This window comes from Nematostella vectensis, chromosome 7 (genome assembly GCF_932526225.1).
Source record: "Nematostella vectensis chromosome 7, jaNemVect1.1, whole genome shotgun sequence".
NCBI lineage: Eukaryota > Metazoa > Cnidaria > Anthozoa > Actiniaria > Edwardsiidae > Nematostella > Nematostella vectensis.
In genome coordinates, this window is record NC_064040.1 from 16,219,112 (window position 1) to 16,242,383 (window position 23,272).

Sequence of the window (23,272 nt, forward strand, 5' to 3'; positions counted from 1 at the left end):
ATAACAGACGATGAAATTTGCACCTCAGATATAAAAAAATGAAAACATTGCCTATAACAGACGATGAAATTTGCACCTCAGATATAAAAAAATGAAAACATTGCCTATAACAGACGATGAAATTTGCACCTCAGATATAAAAAAAATGAAAACATTGCCTATAACAGACGATGAAATTTGCACCTCAGATATTAAAAAAATAAAAACATTGCCTATAACAGACGATGAAATTTGCACCTCAGATATAAAAAATAAAAACATTGCCTATAACAGACGATGAAATTTGCACCTCAGATATAAAAAAAATGAAAACATTGCCTATAACAGACGATGAAATTTGCACCTCAGATATAAAAAAATGAAAACATTGCCTATAACAGACGATGAAATTTGCACCTCATATAAAAAAATGAAAACATTGCCTATAACAGACGCTGAAATTTGCACCTCAGATATAAAAAAAATTGAAACATTGCCTATAACAGACGATGAAATTTGCACCTCAGATATAAAAAAATAAAAACATTGCCTATAACAGACGATGAAATTTGCACCTCAGATATAAAAAATAAAAACATTGCCTATAACAGACGATGAAATTTGCACCTCAGATATAAAAAAAATGAAAACATTGCCTATAACAGACGGTGAAATTTTGCCCTTCCGATATCATATGAGAACATTTGGCAGCCTGCTATTTTATAGACATCGAACTGTGCATGTATAGAAAATTAACATAAACTTATATCAATTCCTGTTTACTTTTCAAGGACTATTTAATCAATATCTTATGGCCGATAGCGCGCGAGAAACTTATGGTATATACTAAACTTTAAAATATCACTCAGGTGTGCGTTTTCCAGCGTATTCCATTCATGTCATCGTTTCATAGAAACTCGTGTCAAAGTTCCCGTCCTGTCCCCTCTGTGTATAAGAGCTTTGTACTATTGTTTAAAAAATAATAAAAATGGTTTACAACTTTTGCTTCAAATATTTATTGTTTACCAATCTTGGAGTCAGCACTCGTCCGATTTCACAATTCATGTTTTAAAATTGCAACGCCCTTTTCATGATAATGCCCAAATTTACCCGATAATTGTACTACAATGATTTATATATGTTTTCCTTTCCGTTCGTTTTGACATCTATTGATGGTGGATCCTGATGGTTCTTTTCTTCTTTTTCGTGTTGATGTCCACATTAATTTGTAGCGTGATGCAGCCCAGCAAGTCGTCGTACGCATTCATGAACCTCGCCTCGACCCAGTACTCGCCCTAAACATGCAAACGTCATGAATTAACACATTTCTTTAGATGTATGTACCCTAATCAAAAACAATAAATAGATAACAAAAAAGATTAAACAACATTTCAACAAGTACGTCTTATGATAACTTCTCCTTCAACCAACATCAGAGTGCGACGTGTTGCTAGCAATGCCCACCATAATAAGAAATCTAGCCAATTAGAATGCGAGAATCCCTGTTGATTGATCTCAATAAGCTAGAAAAATTCCCTCGTACATAAGAATACCGTAAATGATCTTTGATAAACGCCGGGGGCGTTTATTAAATTTCGATGGTGCGAGGATGTCAATAGGAGGCTTTTATAAGAGAGAAAGCGTTATTATTAATTAACCATTGTTGAAGTTGCGTTCTAATTTTAGTTAGAATCACGTTTAATTATAGCCTGCGTAGCAAGCGTTTCTTCACCTTGAGCAGACGCTACTCGTGTGTTAGAGGAGGTGTTCTCTAGATAGGGAGCGTTTATAAGATCATTTATGGTAGCCGTTTTCGCCATGTCACATAGTACGCTTCTTGTATTCTTCCAAGCTCACTTTCTAACACCGTTTAGGTGGCCACGGTGGTGGCGCACGTCGTTAAAAATGCGTTTTCCTAAAAGTTTGACCATCTGGTAAAATGCCGCTATTTTAAAACAAAAAGAGTGATTTAACGACGTCAAAGTTCTGGAATAAGTCTTGCTTGTTAGTCTTGGCGTTAGTCGCAATACGGTTGTTTCAGACCATGTGGTTACCTACTTATTGCAAATCTCGAATACTTACACTTGCCAGCCAATCCCACACTGGGACTTTTTCGATCATTTCCGGAGTGACCGTGATAGCCTGGGGCGGGAGGGTGAAAGTCCCTGTCGGTATTGGACAGTCGCACGGGATCCCTGTGTTTTCCATCTCTTTGTCGCACTTGCCGAACATCACTCCTCGTACAAGCTCACAGAAGTTGTCGTATGTGCTGCCCATGCGCAAAGTATCACGTGACAATCAGAATGAGTTATCTATAGACTTATTTATTCCAGCTCAATAACACGCCAGGTATTAAAGCCGCATTGTCACCAGTTCACTTCCGGACAAAAAAGACAAAATAATCTATTAGAATCCGAGATATTTAACATGCCATCCGCTCTAAATTATTAATCACATCCTCGAAGAAACTTGCAATATACACACTGCTTTCAATATTTCGAAATATTTTTCGCGTTTCCCGCTAAAAATCATCGGAGATTGTAACATAATCGACCGCAAGTAAACTGGTGACAATGCGGCTTTAAGGACCTTATGCAACGACGACGGCAACGTGGACAAAAACAATGGGACGACAAAAACAATGGGATTTGAAAATGTATTTCAGCCGTTTTGCCTAAAACTACAACGTGAAAACTCTAATTTTCACGGTCAATTGAGGACGCGGATGTTTGCACTGTAAATTCGCTTCTGTAGAAATAATGGCCTTATTTTTATCTATCTCTGACTATAATTTTTTGCTTAATCCATTGTAATTGATGGCCAAGCGCGAAAACATCTTTTTCGATCGCGTTGTCCTAGCCGTCGCCGTCGTCCTTGCTTAAGGTCCCTATTATCTGGATAGTGCGGTGGCGTAATACAAGTTCAGTGTAAAAGTACAGTAGAACCTAAATAAGGCGAACACCAATGGTAACTTAAAAGAGCTTGGAGGCTACCATAAGGGCCGATGAAAAAAAATAAATTAATGTTTGGTTATAATTTTATGACCGCCCTCTTTGCTTTTTTAAGGTTTAAAAAGCTGGATTAGTCGAATTTCTCATACTTCATTAGCATATAACACTTAAAGCCACATTGTCACCAGTTCACTTCCGGAGGTCCGACGGAAACCTCAACGTTAAAAGACAAAAGAATCTATTAGAATCCGAGATATTAAACAGGCCATCCGCTCTAAATTATCAATCACATCCTCAAAGAAACTTCCAATAAACACACTGCTTTCAATATTTTGAAATATTTTTCGCGTTTTCCGTTAAAAATCATCGGAGATTGTAACGAAATCAACCGGAAGTAAACTGGTGACAATGCGGCTTTAATTAACAAAGTATAAAAACATTTAGTGATGTATGCAACTTTGTGTTGTTATCAATCAGGTTCGTAGCAGGCCTTGAAATTTGGGGGGGGGGGTGCACGATACAGAAAAAGTATGAAAAAATTGGGGGGGGGGGCACAGTCACGCCCTTGTGGTCATTTCCTTATAATTCTATTAAATATGGGGGGGGCACAACATGCCCCAGTGCCCCACCCCTTGCTACGGCCCTGTCAGCTGTTCCCTATGGTAGCTTCGTGACCAAAGAGTACTTAGAACTGATAAATGTATATTTTGTCCCGTTTAGGTAGAGAAGTAATCAATGTTTAAGGGACCACATTTTCGGGTCTTACAAATGGTGATCACTCTCACGCATAAAAACGTCCACGAAAAATATCGAAATGCTGCAAAAAACATTGTTTTTGTCTGTCATGTTTGAATCTGTTGCTATTTTAAAATAGAGGACACACATCTACTGGCAAAGAATTAATCAAAACGTTTCCCAGGAGTTCAGTTATCGTTCTCAATAAGCTGATAATGTAGCTTTTAATTCGAATAGCACTAAGGAGTTAGACTTACCACGAACCGAAGTTGGCGACACATGGGATTTTCACCCAGGTCAACACTTTCTTCTGGATGTTCAACTTGAGCTTGGTGGTGGAAGGGAGATGGCGTTTTATTGTCACTGATGCCGAGACGTTGAGCGGTCCTGGTAGGATTAGGGGACTTGGGGCGAGGGCTATGTTACCAATGGATATGACGTCGTTGATATGTTCTGTATGTAGAAGTGAAACGAGCTTAAAGGGGGCTAGAACACAATGATTCTTCTTGGCAGCCACCCATAACGCAATGCATTTAAAAATGTTGCTATGCAACCTGGTTGCTATCAATGGCTCTCTCATAGTCAAGGAACAAGTCCTTACCTTTCTTACACACATAGTCAACGAACAAGTCCTTACCTGTGTTACACACAAAGTCAACGAACAATTCCTTACCTTTGTTACACAAATAGTCAACGAACGAGACCTTACCTTTGTTACACACATAGTCAACCAACGAGTCCTTAATATTTTTACACAGGTATTCAACAAACAAGGTCTTACCTTTGTTACACACATAGTCAACGAACAAGTCCTTAACTTTGTTACACAAATAAACAACGAACAAGTTCTTACCTTTGTTACACACATTGTCAACGAACAAGTCCTTTACTTTGTTACACACATATTCAACAAACAAGGTCTTACCTTTGTTACACACATAGTCAACGAACAAGTCCTTAACTTTGTTACACACATAAACAAAGAACAAGTTCTTATCTTTGTTACACACATAGTCAACGAACAAGTCCTTAACTTTGTTACACACATAGTCAACGAACAAGTCCTTACCTTTGTTACACACACAAACAACAAACAAGTTCTTACCTTTGTTACGCACATAAACAACGAACAAGTTCTTACCTTTGTTACGCACTTAAGAAGCGCTCCGCTAATCCATTCAAGATGACATGCAATACTCAAAAAAATGATTTTTCAATAATTTGTCTGTAGACTTATATTTGTCTCCTGATTACAAAAATGTTTTTCTTTTTAAAATCAAACAAATATTAAATATTTTATGGATTTGTCCTTATTTTTCTCGGCTTGACCCCGAAAAACCCTACAAAATTTGAACCAAGTATCGCTACCTGCAGCGCGAAAAATAAACAGCGCAGAAACACAACAACACCACAGGAGGTAACCAGGATATGTGTTCTCAATATTATTTTAATATCGGCTTAATCCAGTTAAAATAGAATATTTGACACATTTTCTCAAATATAGCCTCGCACCATCATTTTGCACGATCATCAAACCGACAAATTGAGGCCTTAAAAGTCGCATCTGGTACATTGCTCTATCAAAAATGGTCATTTTTCCTAAAAGACAGTCACTTACTTGCCTAGAATCTGAAATAAAACTTTGTGGATAATAAAATCCGGAGCGTTGACAGCGCCAAAAAGATACAACACTTCACAGGTAATTGACCTTTCAACTTGGGCTAACTATGACACCAACTGCTGAATTCGCAGGGAAATTTGGCTTTTGCAGAAGCTCCCTCCTCGATACAACGCTGATGAAAACAAATTTGAGGACCAATAAATATGTGTGTTATTACTTGCATTCTTCGTTGTGCGAGATGATTTAGAAAAAACACGTATTTGAGTGATTATTTGAATAGATTATAACTAGTCTTGCGTTATGTTTGTGTCCAAAGAATTCGTAACATAGATCAAAACAACAAGTTAAGTGGTTTTAAATTTTACTCACCTCAGCTTGGGAAAGTTCTTGATAGGCATCGTTTTTTATAAATGCTTGGTCCTCTACAAACGCATAAAAACGCTTTTTAACTCGCTTTGGCTTGCGATCTCGGAATGTTTTTCATGGTGCTTCCATGTGACCGGCAGCGTACACAGGAATCCCAAAGTTTCTCAAACACAATGCAAAAGAAAAAGAGAAAAGAGAAAGAGCAACCAATCAAAAAATCTGATTCCTTATTTTGGAATATAATAAAATAAATAATGTCTAACCGTGAGGATTGTTTGAAATTGTAAGCCATCGAAGTTATCGAATGATGGATCTTATTCCTTGCGTAGCGGAAGTTACATATCTTGTGTGAAATGACAGTTGGCAATAAACAGATAGTTTTTCATACCAGTACCAGGTACGTTCTATGAGTGTTTATACACTGGTTTCTTCTTGCTGTCCGTTTTGCACAGTTTTAATGAGAATATGGCTTTTTGCTCATACTCTCAGTTCGTAGGCGGGGCGCGTGTTTCGCTAGTCAAGACAACCCTGGTATAGTGCAGTGCGTGAATATTACAAACTGAACTCAAGATATCTAGAAGCATCTTCGTTTTATCGCTAAATTACAAAGCAAAGCTGTTTCTGGCCAGTGCAGGTAAAACAATTTTAACATTGACGCTCATGAATAACCACTTTTTAAAACATACAGTTTGATTTGCTGTCCAGGTTTGTTTGACCCTGAAGGAAAATACACAAAGCTCCCTATCTGCCCAAGCCACCGCGACGCACATGGCGCATCAGATGGCGCAGTAATCGTAAGAACTGCTGCTGCCTAGTATCTTGGTCAGTCACCGAAGCCGCGCTAAGCGGAACGTGGGATATCCGTGGACAGCGCAAGATCCAGATATCCCGTGGACAGCGCCAGATCCAGATTTTCATGTTTACAGCGCCAGGGCCAGATCCCCCTGTGGACAGCGCCAGAGCAAGAACTTCCGAACCATAACTCCCCACCCCCCGTGGACAGCGCCCGAAACATATCCCCCCCGTGGGTGGCGCCAGAGCCGTTCCCCCCATGGACAGAGCTAGAGCAAGATCCCCCTGTGGACAGTGCCAGAACCAGATTTCCTTATTGACAGAGCTAAAAGCCAGATATCATGGTGGGAAGCGCGCGACCCAGATACCCCGTGGACAGCGCAAAAGTTAGATTCCCCCGTGGACAAGAGCAAGATCCCCACGTGGACAGCACCAGAGCCAGATTTCCTTGGTGACAGAGCCAGATACCCCCCCACCCCACCCCACCCCGTGAACAGCGCCAGAGCCAAATACCCCCATAGAGCGCTAGATTCTTCCATGTAGATCTGATTGTGTACTGTACAGAATGATTTCCTCTGTGACATACGTTAATTTTTGGGGCTTTAGAACTAATGTGATATTTTGTGTCCGTTTTTAGAAAATTCCTTGCTATCAGTTTTTGTTAATATATTTGGGATACTTCGGATACAATTTCACAGCAATGACTAAACAATGATATAAATTGTATCTACCCAAACTGAAATAAATTTGTGAGTATCAATGTGTCCTAATTGTCCTTGTCCTGTTGCGCTGTTCCAACAATAATCAACCGTAGTTGAGTTAGGTCTTCGTAGAGGAACGGACATTGATAAAAAACGATGCCTATCAAGTGCTTTCCCAAGCTGAATGCCAAGAATTGTTTGGACAAAGACATTACCTGAACAGCAAATCAAACTGTAGGTTTTAAAAAGTGGTTATTCATAGTGCGTCAATGTTGATAATGTTTTACCTGCACCGGCCAGAACCAGCTTTGGTGAATCTCTCACCCCCAAGGAACGGAGATGCTTCTTGATGTCTTGTGTGCAGTTTGTTTGTGATATTCAGGCACAGCACTATACCAGGGTTGTCTTGACTAGCGCAACACGCCCCGCCTACGAACTGAGAGTATGAGCAAAAAGCCATATTCTCACTAAAGTTGTGCAAAACGGACAGCAAGAAGAAACCAGTGAATAAACACTCATAGAACGTACCTGGTACTGGTATGAAAAACTGTCAATTTCACACAAGATGTGTAACTTCCGCTCCGCATTGAAATAAAATCCATCATTCGATAACTTCGATGGCTTACAATTTCAAACAATCCTTACGGTTGGACATTATTTATTTTATTCTATTCCAAAATAAGTAATCAGATTTTTTGATGAGTTGCTCTTTCTGTTAGTCTCCCGCGCAGCCGTTCTTTGTGTGAGCGTTGCGTGACACAAATATCTTTCTGTTTTCTCTCTCTCTCTTTTTTTTTTTTTTTTTGCATTGTGTTTGAGAAACTCTGGGATTCCTGTGGGCTCTCACGTGAGAGCACCATGAAAAACATTCCGGGATCGCAAGCCGAAGCAAGTTAAAAAGCGTTTTTATGCGCTTGTACAGGAACAAGCATTGATAAAAACCATGCCTATCTAGTACTTTCCCAAGCTGAGGTGAGTAAAATTTAAAACCACTTAACTTGTTGTTTTGATCTATGTTACGAATTGTTTGGACACAAACATTACGCAAGCCAGTTATAATCTATTCAAATACGTGTTTTGCCTAAATCATCTCGCACAACAAAGAATGCAAGTGATAACACAAATTTTTATTGGTCCTCAAATTTGTTTTCAGCGTTGTTTCGAGGTGGGAGCGTCGGCAAAAGACAAATTTCCCTACCAATTCAGCTGTTGGTGTCACAGTTAGCTCAAGTTTGAAAGGTCAATAACCTGTGAAGTGTTGTATCTTCTTGGCGCTCTCAGCGCTCCGGAATTTTATTATCCCCAAAATTTTATTTCAGATTCTAGGCAAGTAAGTGACTGTAATTTCAGGAAAAATGACCATTTTTGATAGAGCAATGTACCAGATGCGACTTTAAGGCCTCAATTTGTAGGTTTGATGACCGTGCAAAATGATGGATGCGAGGCTATATTTGAGAAAATCTGTCAAATATTTTATTTTATTTATTTTAACTGGATTAAGCCAAGATTAAAATAATATTGAGAGCACATATCCTAGTTGCTTCCTGTGGTGTTGTTGTGTTTCTGCGCTGTTTATTTTTCGCGCTGCAGGTAGCAATACTTGGTTCAATTTTTTTTTTCGTGGTCAAGCCGTGAAAAATAAGAAAAAATCCATAAAATATTAAATATTCGTTCGGTTTAAAAAAACACATTTTTGTAATCAGGAGACAAATATAAGTGTATAGACAAATTATTGAAAAATCATTTTTTTGAGTATTGCATTTCATCTTGAATGGATTAACGGAGCGCTTCTTAAACAACGAACAAGTTCTTACCTTTGTTACACACATAGTCAACGAACAAGTCCTTACCTTTGTTACACACATAAACAACGAACAAGTTCTTACCTTTGTTACACACATAGTCAACGAATAAGTCCTTACCTTTGTTACACACATAGTCAACGAATAAGTCCTTACCTTTGTTACACACATAGTCAACGAATAAGTCCTTACCTTTTTTACACACATAGACAACGAACAAGTTCTTACCTTTGTTACACAAATAAACAACGAACAAGTTCTTATCTTTGTTACGCACTTTAGAAGCGCTCCGTTAATCCATTCAAGATGACATGCAATACTCCAAAAAATGATTTTTCAATAATTTGTCTATAGACTTATATTTGTCTCCTGATTACAAAAAATTACCTTTGTTACACACATAGTCAACGAACAAGTCCTTACCTTTGTTACACACATAGTCAACGAACGAGACCTTACCTTTGTTACACACATAAAAAACGAATAAGTCCTTACCTTTTTTACACACATAGACAACGAACAAGTCCTTACCTTTGACATACATAGACAACGAAGAAATCCTTACCTTTATACCCATAGTCAACGAACAAGTGCTTACCTTCTTTACACACATAGTCAACGAACAAGTCCTTACCTTTGTTACACACATAGTCAACGAACAAGTCGCTCTCCAGACCAAACGTACAGGAAGTTGACCCTAGCACCTTTTGTGTTGGTGAGATGACACAAGATTGCTTCCCCTGACACAGGTGCTTCACTCTCGCCAGCGATGGACTTCTGGACGCGAGGCAGTTCTGTCCAAACCAGCTGTTATCGCATGTTGACTTGTAGCCGTGGCCGTGGCCGAAGAACACAGAAAGGATGGCGAGATTGTAGCCCCTCGGGCAGGAAAGAATGACGTCATCCTTATCTTCGCACCCGTGAGTCTTCAGGGTCTTTGTGGTAGAGTTTGAGGGTTGAACTGAATATCATAAATCATATCATTGATGGTGATTAGTGTAATGTAACTATTTTCCTCGAAAGCCTATAGCTCAATAGACCCTAAATACTAGACAAAGATTCGAAAAGATGCAGACGAAGTCCATTTATGTTTGGCAAAGGCATGAGTAGTGTCTTTTACATTGGAATGAAGCAATAGAGATGTCTGGTACTTTAGGACATGTGTTTATATGTTTATGACTTCGATAAGGAAAGGGGCTTATTCAGCTCTTCTATTGCTAATTCATGTTTGGAGTTCACATTAAAACCTTTCTACGCGCGTCCCGTCGGACTTTTGACAGTGCCAACAATGTCTTATTATTGCAGGGGCGGTGGATGGGGAGGGGCAGCGCCCTAAATATGAACTTTTTTTAAACCAACGGGTTCCAAGCGGTACATTAGCAACCGCCGACTAATTTGTTGAATAGTTTTAAATCCCGTGCATAAAAACCTAGATTATGCCCCGCGTTCTTATAAATAGCGCTTAAGAATTTTAAACCACCACCCACCCCTCCCCCCTGAAACTACCAGCCACCCTTCCGCCCCTGTATTGTAATATGAAGCTCACATTGTTTTATATAGTTTAATTTCTGCATTATCACAATAAATAGAAGAATCATGAGTAATTGTCATGCTGTACTCAGAGTGCTGTTCTCAAAGTCAAGAAATTGTAAAAACAAAACATCATTCTATTAGAGTGCCATTAGAATGTAGGACAGATGGACCATTGGTATATTGATATGTGGTAGGAATCACGTAAGAACGTTCTGAAGTGAATTCGAAAAGGGTGCGCATCGTCGCACTTCTTATAAAACCTTTTTTTTCAAAGGGTCGTTAATCAGCGAGAAAAAAAACGTTTAACAAAAAATCTTAAACGCCAGCCTTGATGTAAAGTTTTTTAAATTCTTGTTTATTTGTCTTTATTGTAGTTAAAACTTTCGCTCGAATCAACTTATAATGTGACAATCAGGTATTATATATACATCTATTTCCAAAAAGGTTGTCAGTGCGAAACGGCAAAGGCGGTGGCGAGAGGCAGTATTACCGAAAGAAACCATTGGTATCATTAGATTTCTTCCAAATGCTTGAGAATATCGTTGTATGGCTCTGACATTAGTGGATTTTATTGAACACCTTTATTTTTACAAATAATTATTACGCATAAGCACGGGCTTAGAACTGCAATTTGGCAACTGTCATTGTCATTCATTTGAACTTTCAAAGTAGGTGTATATATGTATTATGCACTCTAGCTTTTATAATTTATGCAGTTATACATTCTCTGTAAGCAGCTTTGCCTTTTAAAAGCCTTTTTTGGCAACTTCAAACTTGTTAGATTGGACGATTGTGCCAAAGTTGATTTAACAAAAGCAGTTGCACAAACATGAGAAATCATTATTGCTACTCTTTTTCTATTCAGAATTCAAAATAAAACTGTAACATTCAATCCATGTGTTCATTACATGGAAACACAAGTTTCCATGGATATAATCATTTCCAATTTACATTAGACCTAACAAGTTACTATAGATACAAGAGTCTACCCTGACAATTTACAAACACTAGAGTGGCTGAGTAAAGCAATTGTCGAATGTTTTGTGGCATACTCTAAAACACAGCTCACGAGTATAGTTTATTGTTATTTGAACACCTGTTTACCTAAATAGGTCAAAATGTTAGGAGTTAGAACGTTAACCATGAACTGCATGTCTTCATTCTGTTAATTGATTCGCTTTTTTTGTAAGCAGCTGAGATATTTTCCTGGATCCGCCTCTAGACCACATTGTTTTGATGTAATTTGAAACAGCATTTTTACAATAAGTAAACAAATTATTAGTAATTGTAATGCTGTACTCAAAGTATAGTAATTGTAAAAGCGAAACGACATACTATTAAAGTGCTATTAGAATTTATACCCGATAAACCATTGATATTTATGCAGTAAAGAGTTACTTGAGGACCTACTGATGTAAATCCATAAAAAAAGGCGTGCATCCGTCGCACTTGTTATTCCTTAACGGAAAACTGGGCTTGTTTTCAAACGACGTTTATCAGCTATAAACAAAAACGTTCAACAAATTGTATGCTAAGAAAAAAAAAAAGAGTTAATTAGATTTTGACACACCTTTTCAAAAGAAAAAATAGCCTGCTCAACTTAACCAACTAGTCGCTTGTATTTTTGCTTATGGTGATTTTATTATTTTTTTTCCAAACGTTTAAAAACCCTTAAACTTCATATGCTTTGTGCCAACTTGTTTTTGAATATTTTAATGAAAAGTGTATAAATGTATCTTAGTGAAATGTGCTCTTCAAATGTGACCTGATAGCGTATGACTGTTTCTAGATATTCCTATAAAATGTTAATATTGCTAAAATTCACAATTAAAATGCCGTCCCAAGAAAAATTCACATGGTAAGACTTACCACAGTTAGTGTATTTGAAAAACCCCTGAGATGAGTTTACGAGAACGAGAAAACTTAAGGCTGTAAACAATAACCCTGCCATGTCTGCAACAACTTAACTGTTAAACAGAATAACCGACTCGCGCTATATATATAAATCTACTGAGGCGTGACTGATCAAAGTGATTTTCTCTCTACATTGTGCAAACAGACTTGGCCAATGGATTAAGTTTTGTTTCAGGGAACTCGTTGCACGGAACAACCGAAAGCAACGTAGATAATTTAGTCTTGCACCGGACAACCAAAAACAACGTACAAGAATAGAAAACCTGTTTAGATATTTTTTTTGTGTCAAGAGGAGAAGATTACAGATAATGGGGTTGTATAGCCAGCTTTGCGTAAAGTACACTTGGGACCCTTTGTTCTATTGTCTATCAAGTCAGAAACATGTCACGAACTCACTTGCACGAACTTAGCTTGTAACTGTTTAAGACGTAGTTTATCCAAGGGTCCGCTTCCACTAGAATGAAAGTTTTTGATGAGCGATTGCTATCAAGAATTTTCGCCACTGAGGCAGAACACCGGCTTCTTTGCTAGTGCTGGTGCTAACTGGCCCTTAGTTCTCGTGATCCGGCAAAGTTTAGTTAAGAGCGGTATTTCTTCCCAAACATTTTCCCAACATTTTGTTGGTGTTTGAAACATGGTTAGCCAAACTAAATTCGTTGAAAACTAAACAAACTTCGTCAACAGAAAGCCGCTGAAAAAAACAATTATATATTTTTTGAATATTTAGGGCCCACATGGAAACTATCATTATTGTGCAAGCCACAACATTTGACTTGCCCCATTAGCTGGCTGCAGTATACAACTGAACGCGAACGCCCGCAACTCGGGCTAATCTCGATTGTATTTTTTATTAAGTAATCCAATTACTGTAGATGCCTGTCTATGCGGCATCGGTTAATAATCAAAGTGCGTGACGTCCTTCTGAACTAGCTTTTTACGAACTTCAAATTTCTATCAAAGAAACCTATCCATCTCCAATGGCGAGAATACTGAATACGTGCGCTTTTATCGTTTAATGACATTAATTTGCTTCTTTGAAGTTTGGTTAAAGGCGAAACCGTGCTATAAAGGTAGCATTCAGAGTTTTATTATAAAATTTTGTGTCCATGGCTCTGCCTAACGGTTAGTCCGCCATGTTGGTTCTGATGTCAAACTTCTCGAGGTGTAAGAAGGGGGCGTCCCTATCCCTTTTACAACGCGGTTTTGCATTTAAGTCGAACAAATTATGGTTTGATCGTTTGTAACAAACTGTATTGACAGAAAACAATTTTCGCCTAAGTGCAAACAGGCCCTAGTTTAGGTTGGCAAACAATTGGTTTGAACTTTTGGTGCATTTTCTGTTAGGTTTTGTCAATAAACCTTTTAATAAACGTTGTAGGGGCGAATGTCTGTCCTTAGAATAAAACAAACGCTAGCCCTGCTTGCTGGCTCTCGAGTGCGTTTATTCAGAAATTGCTGTTCTATGGGTTTCGGGATTCCTGTGGCAAACATAAAAGCGAGAGAAGGGGCCTCCCAATCTCATGCTTTTTTCGCGCCATAGGAATACCAAAAACTCCGAAAACAGTAATTTCCGAATTAAAAACTTACTGAAGGGCCGGCTATCAGGCTAAACTCAGAAATTGTAAATAATATGTAGTGAATATATTCGACAAAAGTGTTTTATTTTTTGTTTTCGCTTTCGCATTCCGGCGGGAGACAATATCGCCGTAAAGAAAGGGACAGCGCATCAAATTCACCGAGAAAATGTCAAGCGTTAACACAAGTAGGGCGAATACAATATACTAATTAGTTTTGTTTAGTTTTTTTATTTTCATTTATTTGCCTTAATTATACAGATATAAATACTTGTTGAAATACTGCAAACTGGTCAGAAAGCATTTAAAACGATTAAAATAGTGGACCGCATGTTTGTTATTTTTTGGGAATCAATTCAGACTAAAAAAAGGGAAATTGATAAAGGAAACAAAGAGACCCGCTTCTATGTTTGAGTTATACAATTAAAAATTCGTCTCTAGGAAACTTGAGGTCATCTTGAGCAAATGAGGTTCCACCTTTATTTACTCCTTTTGTTACCAATGTCCCCTCCTGCCTCAATCTCTTTAAAGGGGGGTAGGAAACGCGGGACGGACATAACTCTGCACCGCAAAGAAGCCTCCTCGTTATTCCCAACACGTCTTGTTTGAAAGCTCAGCGGATGATACAGAAACCATATCCCTGTCTCGGCTTGCCGTCATATTCCCCATTGATTAATTTCTCAAGCATGGGCCATGAGCGATGATAGATGAAGGTTACTTCGTCTGCGTCGTACAGAGCCTTGCTGGCTAATATGTAGGCGAACTCCTCGATTATATACAACACTGCTTCTCTAATGCTGTCGTCATTATAAACATCGGGATAAAAATCCGCTATAAACAAAAACAAAAAGAAACAACATCAACACCAGGTTACTTGCTAACATTAAATAAAATGCTACTGAGTGGTGGCTTGTTTCTTATATTCTGAGTATCAAGTTCCGTGTTCGCTTTATGTTATTTCGTTTTTTTTTTTTGCTTTTACTATAGTGAAGAGAAAAAAAACAGCTTACGTAATATCACAGGTAAACATGAAAATACCATGTGCATTATATATACATCAACCAAAAAAGAAAAAGCGCTTGATACAATAGATTGGTCGAAGGAAGAATAAGATACAATTACAGAGCTAGTGATTGCACTATCCATGGTTTCGGATTTAACCAGATAGTATCGGATCTAACTAAGAATTTTACTTAGAACTGATCCACATGAGAGTGGCCATTACAACAGTACCTCAACCCGCGCACAATTACTCTACTAACAGGGGATAGGGTAAGAAACAAACACTACATTCCGTCCCTTCTTAGACAAATAGTTCCTAAACTATTTAAATATTGTAAATAGTACAGAAGTATCATACAAGACACCCTAATGTGTGGTTACTGTCCAGTGTCAATTATCTAATATCCTACAATAAAGTCATCAAATCTTGCAGGCGACTTTCTAGTAGTTCTTTGAACTACTTCTTACTCAATTTATCCCGTAAGTGGTAGGGTACGCGACGCTTAGGCTAAATTCAGGTTCTACATTTGCATCAATTGGAATCTTAAGCAGGTAGTCCTTTAGTTTTCCAATGCCTCCACAGCAACCCGGATACTTAAATACTAAAATATCAGTTACTGTCTGATTTTGATGTACAGCATTTACATTTTGGTGTCCCAGCCTTAAGACCCCTAATGCTAACGCAGTTGCTCGTCCTAGAAAAGATTATCCCTTTCCTTCAATAGCTATATATTCCACATTGTTCAAAACATTTTGTCCCCAAATCACTTGTTCAGTAAACTTGCCAATTATAGGTAGAGGATATTTACTGCCATAAGGGTACATGTTCGGTTTGCACTTTGCTGATTCACAGACGATATGTTGAGTCTTCAACTTTTCCCAATGTGTCTGATCAATAATATTGCAAGTGGCACCAGAGTCAATAACCATTGAAACAGGTATCCCCCCAACGTTCACTGTTATTTTAGCATGACCGTTTGAATCACCATAACCAGTGCCGGTCACAGGCGTACCTGACATCATTCTGTTCGACTTTCCTGACTTCCAGTTTTGGTGGATGCCTATTTTGTTTGCTCTTACAAACTCTCTGAAAGCGATCCATTCCTTTACACTTGTGGCAGGTCTGGCTCCAAGGTTTACAGCCTTTTTCATTGGACATATGACCTTCTTGACCACACCGAAAACACTTGCCATCAAACTTCTTAGATCGTCCAGACTTGTTTTGCCGACCAGCAGATTCCTTCTTGTTGAAAACTCGGGTAACTTCCTTCTTGTCTCCTAGATCTGCAGTCTGTCTATCGTTTTTCCCTTCAATATCCCCAGCTTGACGTTCTGCATCCTCCAAAGGTCAAGCAATTTCTCACAACTGGCTCAGGGTTAAAACTCGTCTCTTCTGAAGTCGTTTGAGCCGCAGGTCATGTGACCATACAACCACTTTTAACTTGGTCAAGAATTTGTTCATCCAAGAATTCTGCTTCGCCAAATTCGCCGAATTGGCATTTCTGTCGAAGCCTCGTCACGTATTGTTCTACAGTTTTGTTTGGAGACTGCCTTGTTTCACCGAGACTAGCAGAGCAGACCAAGCCCGACCACAAGCTCTTAGTTCCCCTACTGGGTTCCAAGAACCTGGGCGAGCTTCCTGCAAGGGTCCAACGGTTCCAGATGCGGCTGTTGCACTTCGCATACACAATATCACAAGTTCAAGGCAAGAACCTTGAGCACTGCGGACGCGCTATCCAGAGCTTCTTGCAAAGAATACTCAAACCGGAAGAGCTGAAACTCCAGGAAAAGGTTGACCAATTCATGGACGCCGTCATGGATGGTCTACCCTCATCTAGCGACCGCCTCTGTCAAATCCGAAAAGAGCAGAGCAAGAATCCGGTCTGCAACATGATCAAACAGAATTGCACCGAGGGATGCCCGGAAAAGTTGAGCGTTACAAGTACGCTAAAACCCTACTGGGAAGTCAGAGGAGAGCTGTCAGAACGGACTACTGATAAAGGCAGAGCGCATCCATCCCGACGTCATTACGGGAAGAAATAGTCCAAGTTATTCACACTGGTCATCAAGGAATCGTCAAATGGCCAGAAGTAAGTAAAGCAATTGAATAAGCTGAGACGCAGTCCCACTGAGGCACCATACCCTCAAAGCTACCGGAACGTCCGTGGCAGAAAGTGGCGTGTTACAAAAGCGCAACATACTTACTGGTGATCGACTCCCTCTCGAGGTATGTTGAGGTGTCACGTCTATCTAATACAGTGTCTAAGGGTATCATTGAACACTTGAAAGCCATATTCGCAAGGCATGGTTATCCCGAGAGTTCATGACAGATAATGGCCCACAATATGCCACAGCAATATTTGCGCAATTTGCTAAGTCATATGGTTTTACTCATGCGACAAGTAGTCTTCACTTCCCAAGATCCAATGGGGATGTAGAGAGAGGGGTCCAGACAGCAATGAAACTAATCAAGAAGTCGGAAGACCCCTATCAAGCGCTGCTAGCCTTCAGATCAACGCCACTGACCGCCTTCGTACAACAGTACCAGGTACACCTCCCAGTCGAGAACCAGCCTGGCCTGATCTAGAGTCTGTAACAGATAGGCACACTTGCTGCTTTTTATTTTACACCTGTTGCTGCAACCAGAAGATAGAAGTAATGGTTTAACTAGAATAAGTTTTGATAAGTGTCCTCTTACATTACCCATGTAAAGTAAAATAAATATTAGAAAATATGTCCTGATTTTATAACCTGATGTTTGCTGCTTATGTTTAGTTCTAATGTCCACGAGTATCTTCTGCTTTGCTGGGTGCTATTTCTGTACAGAACTTGCATAAGCACAGATTATTTTCAGCGATGTCTTTTCTTTGTGTCTTCCTTTTCTCTTCTCCCTATTTTTAGCACAATGCTATTCATATTTCACAGAATGCCTGATTAAAAGTACCGAGCTACCGCTTCACGCATAATCCTCTAGGAGACACTGCTAAGTAAAAACTGTGGCCATTGCGGGCCCAAGCTCACCAAGTTCTTCCATAGAAGGGACGGGCCCTGTTTAAAAACAACTCAAGGAATGAAATTTCTTTGAAATTTGAATATATCTATTAAATTCAAAAGTTTTACACAGATTACTCTGGTTTTTAACAGGCCATCCGCACTATATTATTAGTCACATCCTCATACCCTCATCCTCAAAACACACTATCATAAGTCGAAATATCTGGCCTTCCTCAAAGGCGCGAGATATCTTGTTTCTTCAAATACCATGGAACCCCGACAACTCGACTTCACACAATTGTCCCTCAGGGGCGGATCTAGCTTTTCGCTGTAAGGGGGGGATGACTCTGTAACAAAGGAGGGAGGGGGTATAAATTTGTTTGTTGATATGGCTCTCTGGCAGCCAAAGGGGGTGGGGGGTAAACCCCCTAAACCCTCCCCCTAGATCCGCTATTGTCTACCTGACTCCTTTTCTGACATCTCGTCGCGGGGGGTCTTGCCTAGCACCCTCGCCACCTCCCTTACTGAGTCCTGTCGAAAGAGCGTGTTCGTGCGGTATAACCGAGTGATCTCTTCCAGCTTCTCTTGGTACACAACGTGCGTGGCAACCTCGCGCGGCCAGTCCACGAAATGGAAGTCACCGGGGAGCTCGCGAAGTTTAGACAACTAAAAAGACACGGCGTCAGCATTCTTATCAGATTGATTCAAAATAGGGAGAGAAGGTAGAGAAGACCTATATTCCCCTGCTAGCAAAGATTTCTTCCTGCCTGTTCCTATCATCTCACTTATCCGTGTTGCGTCTTTATGCTCCTTCGCGTTCTCGCTTGTTATTTTATTTCTGTCCGCATGAGAAACCTCTGTCGATAGCTGCTATGGAACGTAGCAAGTCTTGGGTATGGCTTTCTACAACAGGATAACAAAATATACACGAAATCTAATTAAATGTGTACATTTTTATTGATAAGTAGTTAGATTAACTGTTTTTATCATAGGTCATACTAGGTCAACTGGTCCTAATTAAAAAAACGGGGTTTAGAAGAGGTATTTGCTTTCGTCGCCATATTATCTTCTAACCAGCTGTTACATAGCTTTTTTCCTGCTGACCCAAACAAACTCCAAGGACACGACACGGATAAGTGAACTGATAAATAACTTACAAAAACGAACAGTAAGAAATCTCTGCCAGCAGGGTTGGTTTGATGTTCCTCTAGGCTTGTATGGAAAGCGTGGTATCGCTGTATTGTGACGTCATTTTCTCGATACACTTTTTCTTGGTTACAAGTCCCTTTATATTTCTCACTATATTTTCGAATGTCACACCGTTTTCGTTTGAGGAGGTGTCATTATTTAGCGGGGGGAGGGGGGTGGGGGTGCTCTGTTTTTTTTTTTTAAATAGGCGAAAACATTTTTGTCCTTCACTTGTGCTTAGGCGAACATAAATTATTAAATTATTAAATGATTGCACAATATATTATTATGTTGATACAATGTATAGTCCTTTGCGCTAAGTTTTGTAAGGGAAGTATGTTTTTATTAGCACACCTAACGTAAGGTAAGTAAAATGTAATTTATTTCTGAATTGGTACACGTTTGCACCGGTCACGGTGCAAACCCTCAGACAATCCGCAACAAAAGTAAGTAGGGCATTTTACATAACAACACTTTACCCTCTTTGCCCCTAATTAATATTGGTTATAGGCGACTTTTAGCTCAAAACACAAGCAGTTGCTAGGTGTTCATTCGCCCTCCAACATTAAGGAGGGGGGGGGGAGGGAAAGTGTCCGTTTCTTGTAACAGGTTGTAGATATTTCCCTACCTTTTTAATGGCTCTCTTGCAGTGTGCTCGTAGATAATCGGCGTGTTTTTTCGCTCGTTTCACAGCATCCTTAGATCCCATGGCTCTGTACGTATGTACCGAGGGTTGCTGAGGAACGAATACAACTATTTTCCTGGGCTCTTTGCCGAGAAACTCGACGTACTGTTCAATAATAGGCTGTTTGTAGTATGGGTTACCAGGGCTCATGCCAAACAGCACGACGCCTTTCTCCTCCAATACTCGGTCCCCAGTCGTGAATATCAGCCCGCCATCTTGGTGGTGTTCATGCTTAAGTGGCATTGTATAAATGAACGCAAGGTGGAAAAGGTAAGTTGTACACCTTGGTGAACTTTTGAGAGATACAGGCGGTTGAAGAAGAGATGTTCACGTCTTTGTGAGACAGACGTTGTGCTTGTTAGAATATTATTAGGTTCTATGGTCCTATGGTCCTATTGATCTATTGTCACGTCCACACAACCACGCATTTATTACTATATAGGTTATCCTGTAATGACGGACGTGTGGTCGCGACCATATGACCTCCTCCTCCTCCTGTTAAAAGCGATATTCTAAGTCATACACGCAAGTGCGATGTTATAAGCGGAAAAGTGCCATATTATGAGATATAATGTGCGGTGTTTTGAAGCAAATTGTCTTATGTCGTGACGCCAAGAGTCAGATGTTGTTGGCGATTTGCATAATGTGCCATGACGCAAGCCTAAACATCCAATCGTGTGTGACAAATACTCACATGTCGTTGTGCAAAAAGTCCAATGTCGTAACGCAAAAAGTGCAATCTCGTGAAGCACAAAGTGCGTTTGCAAAAAGTGAGTTTTTTTCTACATAGACCAGCATGCTTTGCGAATAGACTAGAAACGTAATTGCGAAATCCTGAGCTTAAATTTTTAGATTCTAGATTTCCAGTCGTTTCTCGAGTTTGATATCTTGACGTTTTTTTATCTCTTTGTGTGGATGATTTATAGCTTGCTTCCCTTGTAATCTATAGGTTTCATTATTTAGTGCATTGTTTAGTGCGTAAAAATGTTCTTCTAAGAGCGTGTTTTGTTCTTGTGACAATTCGCAATAATTATAAATTGTACGAAAAAAATTATAAACATTTTTTTTCTCTGTATTTTTTGAAATCATAGACGCTTTCAAAATATTCATTCTGCTTTGCAGAAATATAGATGCGTTACTTTTTGCCTTGTAATATCGTTTCGAAATTATTAACAGCGTATATCTTATTGCTTTGATCACAATTGTGATCGAAAAATGAGTGTTTGCCGAAAAGTTGGGTGATTCGCGCGCTAATGGTGTTCAAAAGCTTATAAAAAATATTGATAAAAATCACCGCTCCAATTGCTCCAGGATTCCTTTTGGATACTTTGCTCAGGTTACACTCAGCTTTTTTCTGGGGAAGATTCGGGCTCCACAATCAATTATATGTGTATTTTGGGTGGGAGCGTCCTATTTTGTATGGGAATGTCTAATGTTTATCACCCACTTGTATAACTCTTGACGTAACAAGTGATATGCAAATTAGATATTCGGATGTCGCCGGTTTCATGCAAAAATTTGCCAAAATTGCTCATTATAAAAGGATCAAAAATCAGGTTTCCGTTAAAATCAAGTATCGAAAATTGGAGGAATTATTGTTGGGATATTACGCTACTTTACTAACTAGTCAATTTGTCAAAATAAGCAAAAGAGAATTTTGTGTCACGTTCTCTTTAATGAAATATTATTTTGATGACGCCAGCATATATTTTCTTCTAGTGACGTCATTGATGAATCATGTCACGTGACTATATTGGTGCAACCCCCTTGACTCCTTCATGACACATACCAAGATTGTTTGCCATACGATGTTTCGTTTATAAGATATGGATAATTTTGTTCTTAACGAAACCGGAATAGTTTTGCTTTTAGTGACTTCATTGATGACGTCACAAATCACGTGACCATTTTTTGCACCCCTTTGACACAAACATGTCGCCTGCCAAGTTTGGTTGTGAAACAATGTTTCTTTAAAAAGATATGAATGTTTTTGCTTTTAATCACGTTTTTTTTTTGCTTTAAAAGACGTCATCGACCATATTGTTGCTTCCCCTTTGACACCTACATGTCACCTAACAAGTTTGGTTGCCATACGATGTTACTTCGTTAAATATAAATATGTTTTATTTTGATGACGTCTGCATAACCACGTGACCACAGTTTTGCACCTCCCTTGACACATACGTGACAGTCTTTTAAAAGAAACTTACCATGTACCGTCGTGACAGAGCTGTGGCAGGCCTCGAAATATTGGGGGGGCGGGGCACGATAAAGAAACTTTAAGAAAATATGGGGGGCAGAGCCACGGCCTTACTGTTCATTTCCTTATAGTTGTTTAATATATTGGGGGGGGGGGCACGTGTCCACAGTTCCGAGCTCTTGCTACGGCCCTGCATGGTGAATTTTAAGGTTGTTAACATTCATTCTGCTTGTTATTATTGCTCTCCTGGGAGTCCAGTTCTCACAGTATAAAATGAGTTTAAGGTATCGTGTGTTATGTATTGGTTGATGTTACCATGGAGATAGCGTGCAATCTGGCAGCGGGCGATGGACCAGGTCCTACAAGGTATACCACACGTGCAGTGTTACCTTGACGATATAATCATCACAGGCTCCAGCCTGGAAGAGCATGTCTCCACTCTGGACAAGGTTTTGGGCGGACTGGAGGACTTTGGCCTTAGGGTCAACAGAAAGAAGTGCACATTCATGCGTGATTTAGTGCAATGGTCTCCATCTGTCCAAGAGCAAGACCGAAGCTATGACACAGCTCCGCAGCCCAGAGAGTGTTGGAGTGCTGCGCTCCTTCTTAGGAATGGTACAGTACTACTCACGGTTCTTACCTGATTTGGCAACTCACCTAGCACCCTTACACAAACTACTACAGAAGGGTGTGTCGTGGGTCTGGGGTGTGGTGCAGGAGCAGAGTTTCAGGAAGGTCAAGGGCATGCTGTCGGAGGAGCGTGTCCTTACACACTTTGACCCGGACTTACCGTTGATCCTCGCCTGCGACAATTCCTCTTATGGGCTAGGGGCGGTCCTGGCACATGTGTTGGTAGATGGTAGTGAAAGACCAATTGCATACGCATCCCGCTCATTGTGCATTACAGTGAGAAAAGATGTTCAAATTGAAAAAGACGCTCTGAGTTTGTACTGGGGCAGAACACCGGCTTCGGTGCCGCGGCTTCGTCTTCGGACGCCGACTGCTCTGCGTCGGGCTCGCCTCCGGGCGTCGGCTGCCCCGCGACTGGCGCTGCGATGCCGCCTTCGGGCGCCGTCTGCTCCGCGACGGGCGTCGGCTGCTCCTCGGCAGGCACGGCGGCGGGCGGCGACCGCCCCAAGATGGGCACGGTGGTGTCGCCCTCGGGCGTCGACTGCTCCTCGACAGGCGCGGCGGCGTCGCCTTCGGGAGCCGGCTGCCCCGCGATGGGCGCGGCG

The 23,272-nt window shown here is 40.0% G+C and overlaps 2 protein-coding genes and 1 long non-coding RNA gene across 3 annotated transcripts; all 3 read right to left on the reverse strand.

The window, feature by feature from the left end:
* Positions 1–979: 979 nt before the first annotated feature.
* Positions 980–12,489, reverse strand: LOC116620183. Its single transcript, XM_032385853.2, has 5 exons — positions 12,350–12,489; positions 9,582–9,908; positions 3,923–4,118; positions 2,062–2,248; positions 980–1,274 (listed from the first exon to the last, which is right to left on the reverse strand). The coding sequence occupies exons 1-5, from the start codon at positions 12,429–12,431 to the stop codon at positions 1,146–1,148; spliced, it is 921 nt and encodes a 306-aa protein (XP_032241744.1). The 5' UTR covers positions 12,432–12,489; the 3' UTR covers positions 980–1,145.
* Positions 5,012–6,621, reverse strand: LOC116620184. Its single transcript, XR_004297057.2, has 2 exons — positions 5,656–6,621; positions 5,012–5,458 (listed from the first exon to the last, which is right to left on the reverse strand). It is a non-coding gene; the product is annotated as an uncharacterized LOC116620184 (long non-coding RNA).
* Positions 12,490–14,183: 1,694 nt separating the features above from the next.
* Positions 14,184–20,373, reverse strand: LOC116620188. The gene is made up of 3 exons (XM_048730603.1): positions 19,781–20,373; positions 18,426–18,630; positions 14,184–14,799 (listed from the first exon to the last, which is right to left on the reverse strand). The coding sequence occupies exons 1-3, from the start codon at positions 20,078–20,080 to the stop codon at positions 14,582–14,584; spliced, it is 723 nt and encodes a 240-aa protein (XP_048586560.1). The 5' UTR covers positions 20,081–20,373; the 3' UTR covers positions 14,184–14,581.
* Positions 20,374–23,272: the final 2,899 nt, after the last annotated feature.

What these genes read in the sequence shown, in the direction of transcription:
- LOC116620188 (XM_048730603.1), bottom strand. Translation starts at nt 20,080, where the DNA reads ATGCCACTTAAGCATGAACACCACCAAGATGGCGGGCTGATATTCACG. An exon ending in GCAAGAGAGCCATTAAAAAG is followed by an intron (nt 18,631 to 19,780) that starts GTAGGGAAATAT and finishes GTGTCTTTTTAG; the next exon opens with TTGTCTAAACTTCGCGAGCT. An exon ending in GATGTCAGAAAAGGAGTCAG is followed by an intron (nt 14,800 to 18,425) that starts GTAGACAATAGC and finishes TTTTGTTTATAG; the next exon opens with CGGATTTTTATCCCGATGTT.
- LOC116620183 (XM_032385853.2), bottom strand. Translation starts at nt 12,431, where the DNA reads ATGGCAGGGTTATTGTTTACAGCCTTAAGTTTTCTCGTTCTCGTAAAC. An exon ending in TGACTATGTGTGTAACAAAG is followed by an intron (nt 4,119 to 9,581) that starts GTAAGGACTTGT and finishes TTCTACATACAG; the next exon opens with AACATATCAACGACGTCATA. An exon ending in TGTGGGATTGGCTGGCAAGT is followed by an intron (nt 1,275 to 2,061) that starts GTAAGTATTCGA and finishes TTGCATGTTTAG; the next exon opens with GGCGAGTACTGGGTCGAGGC.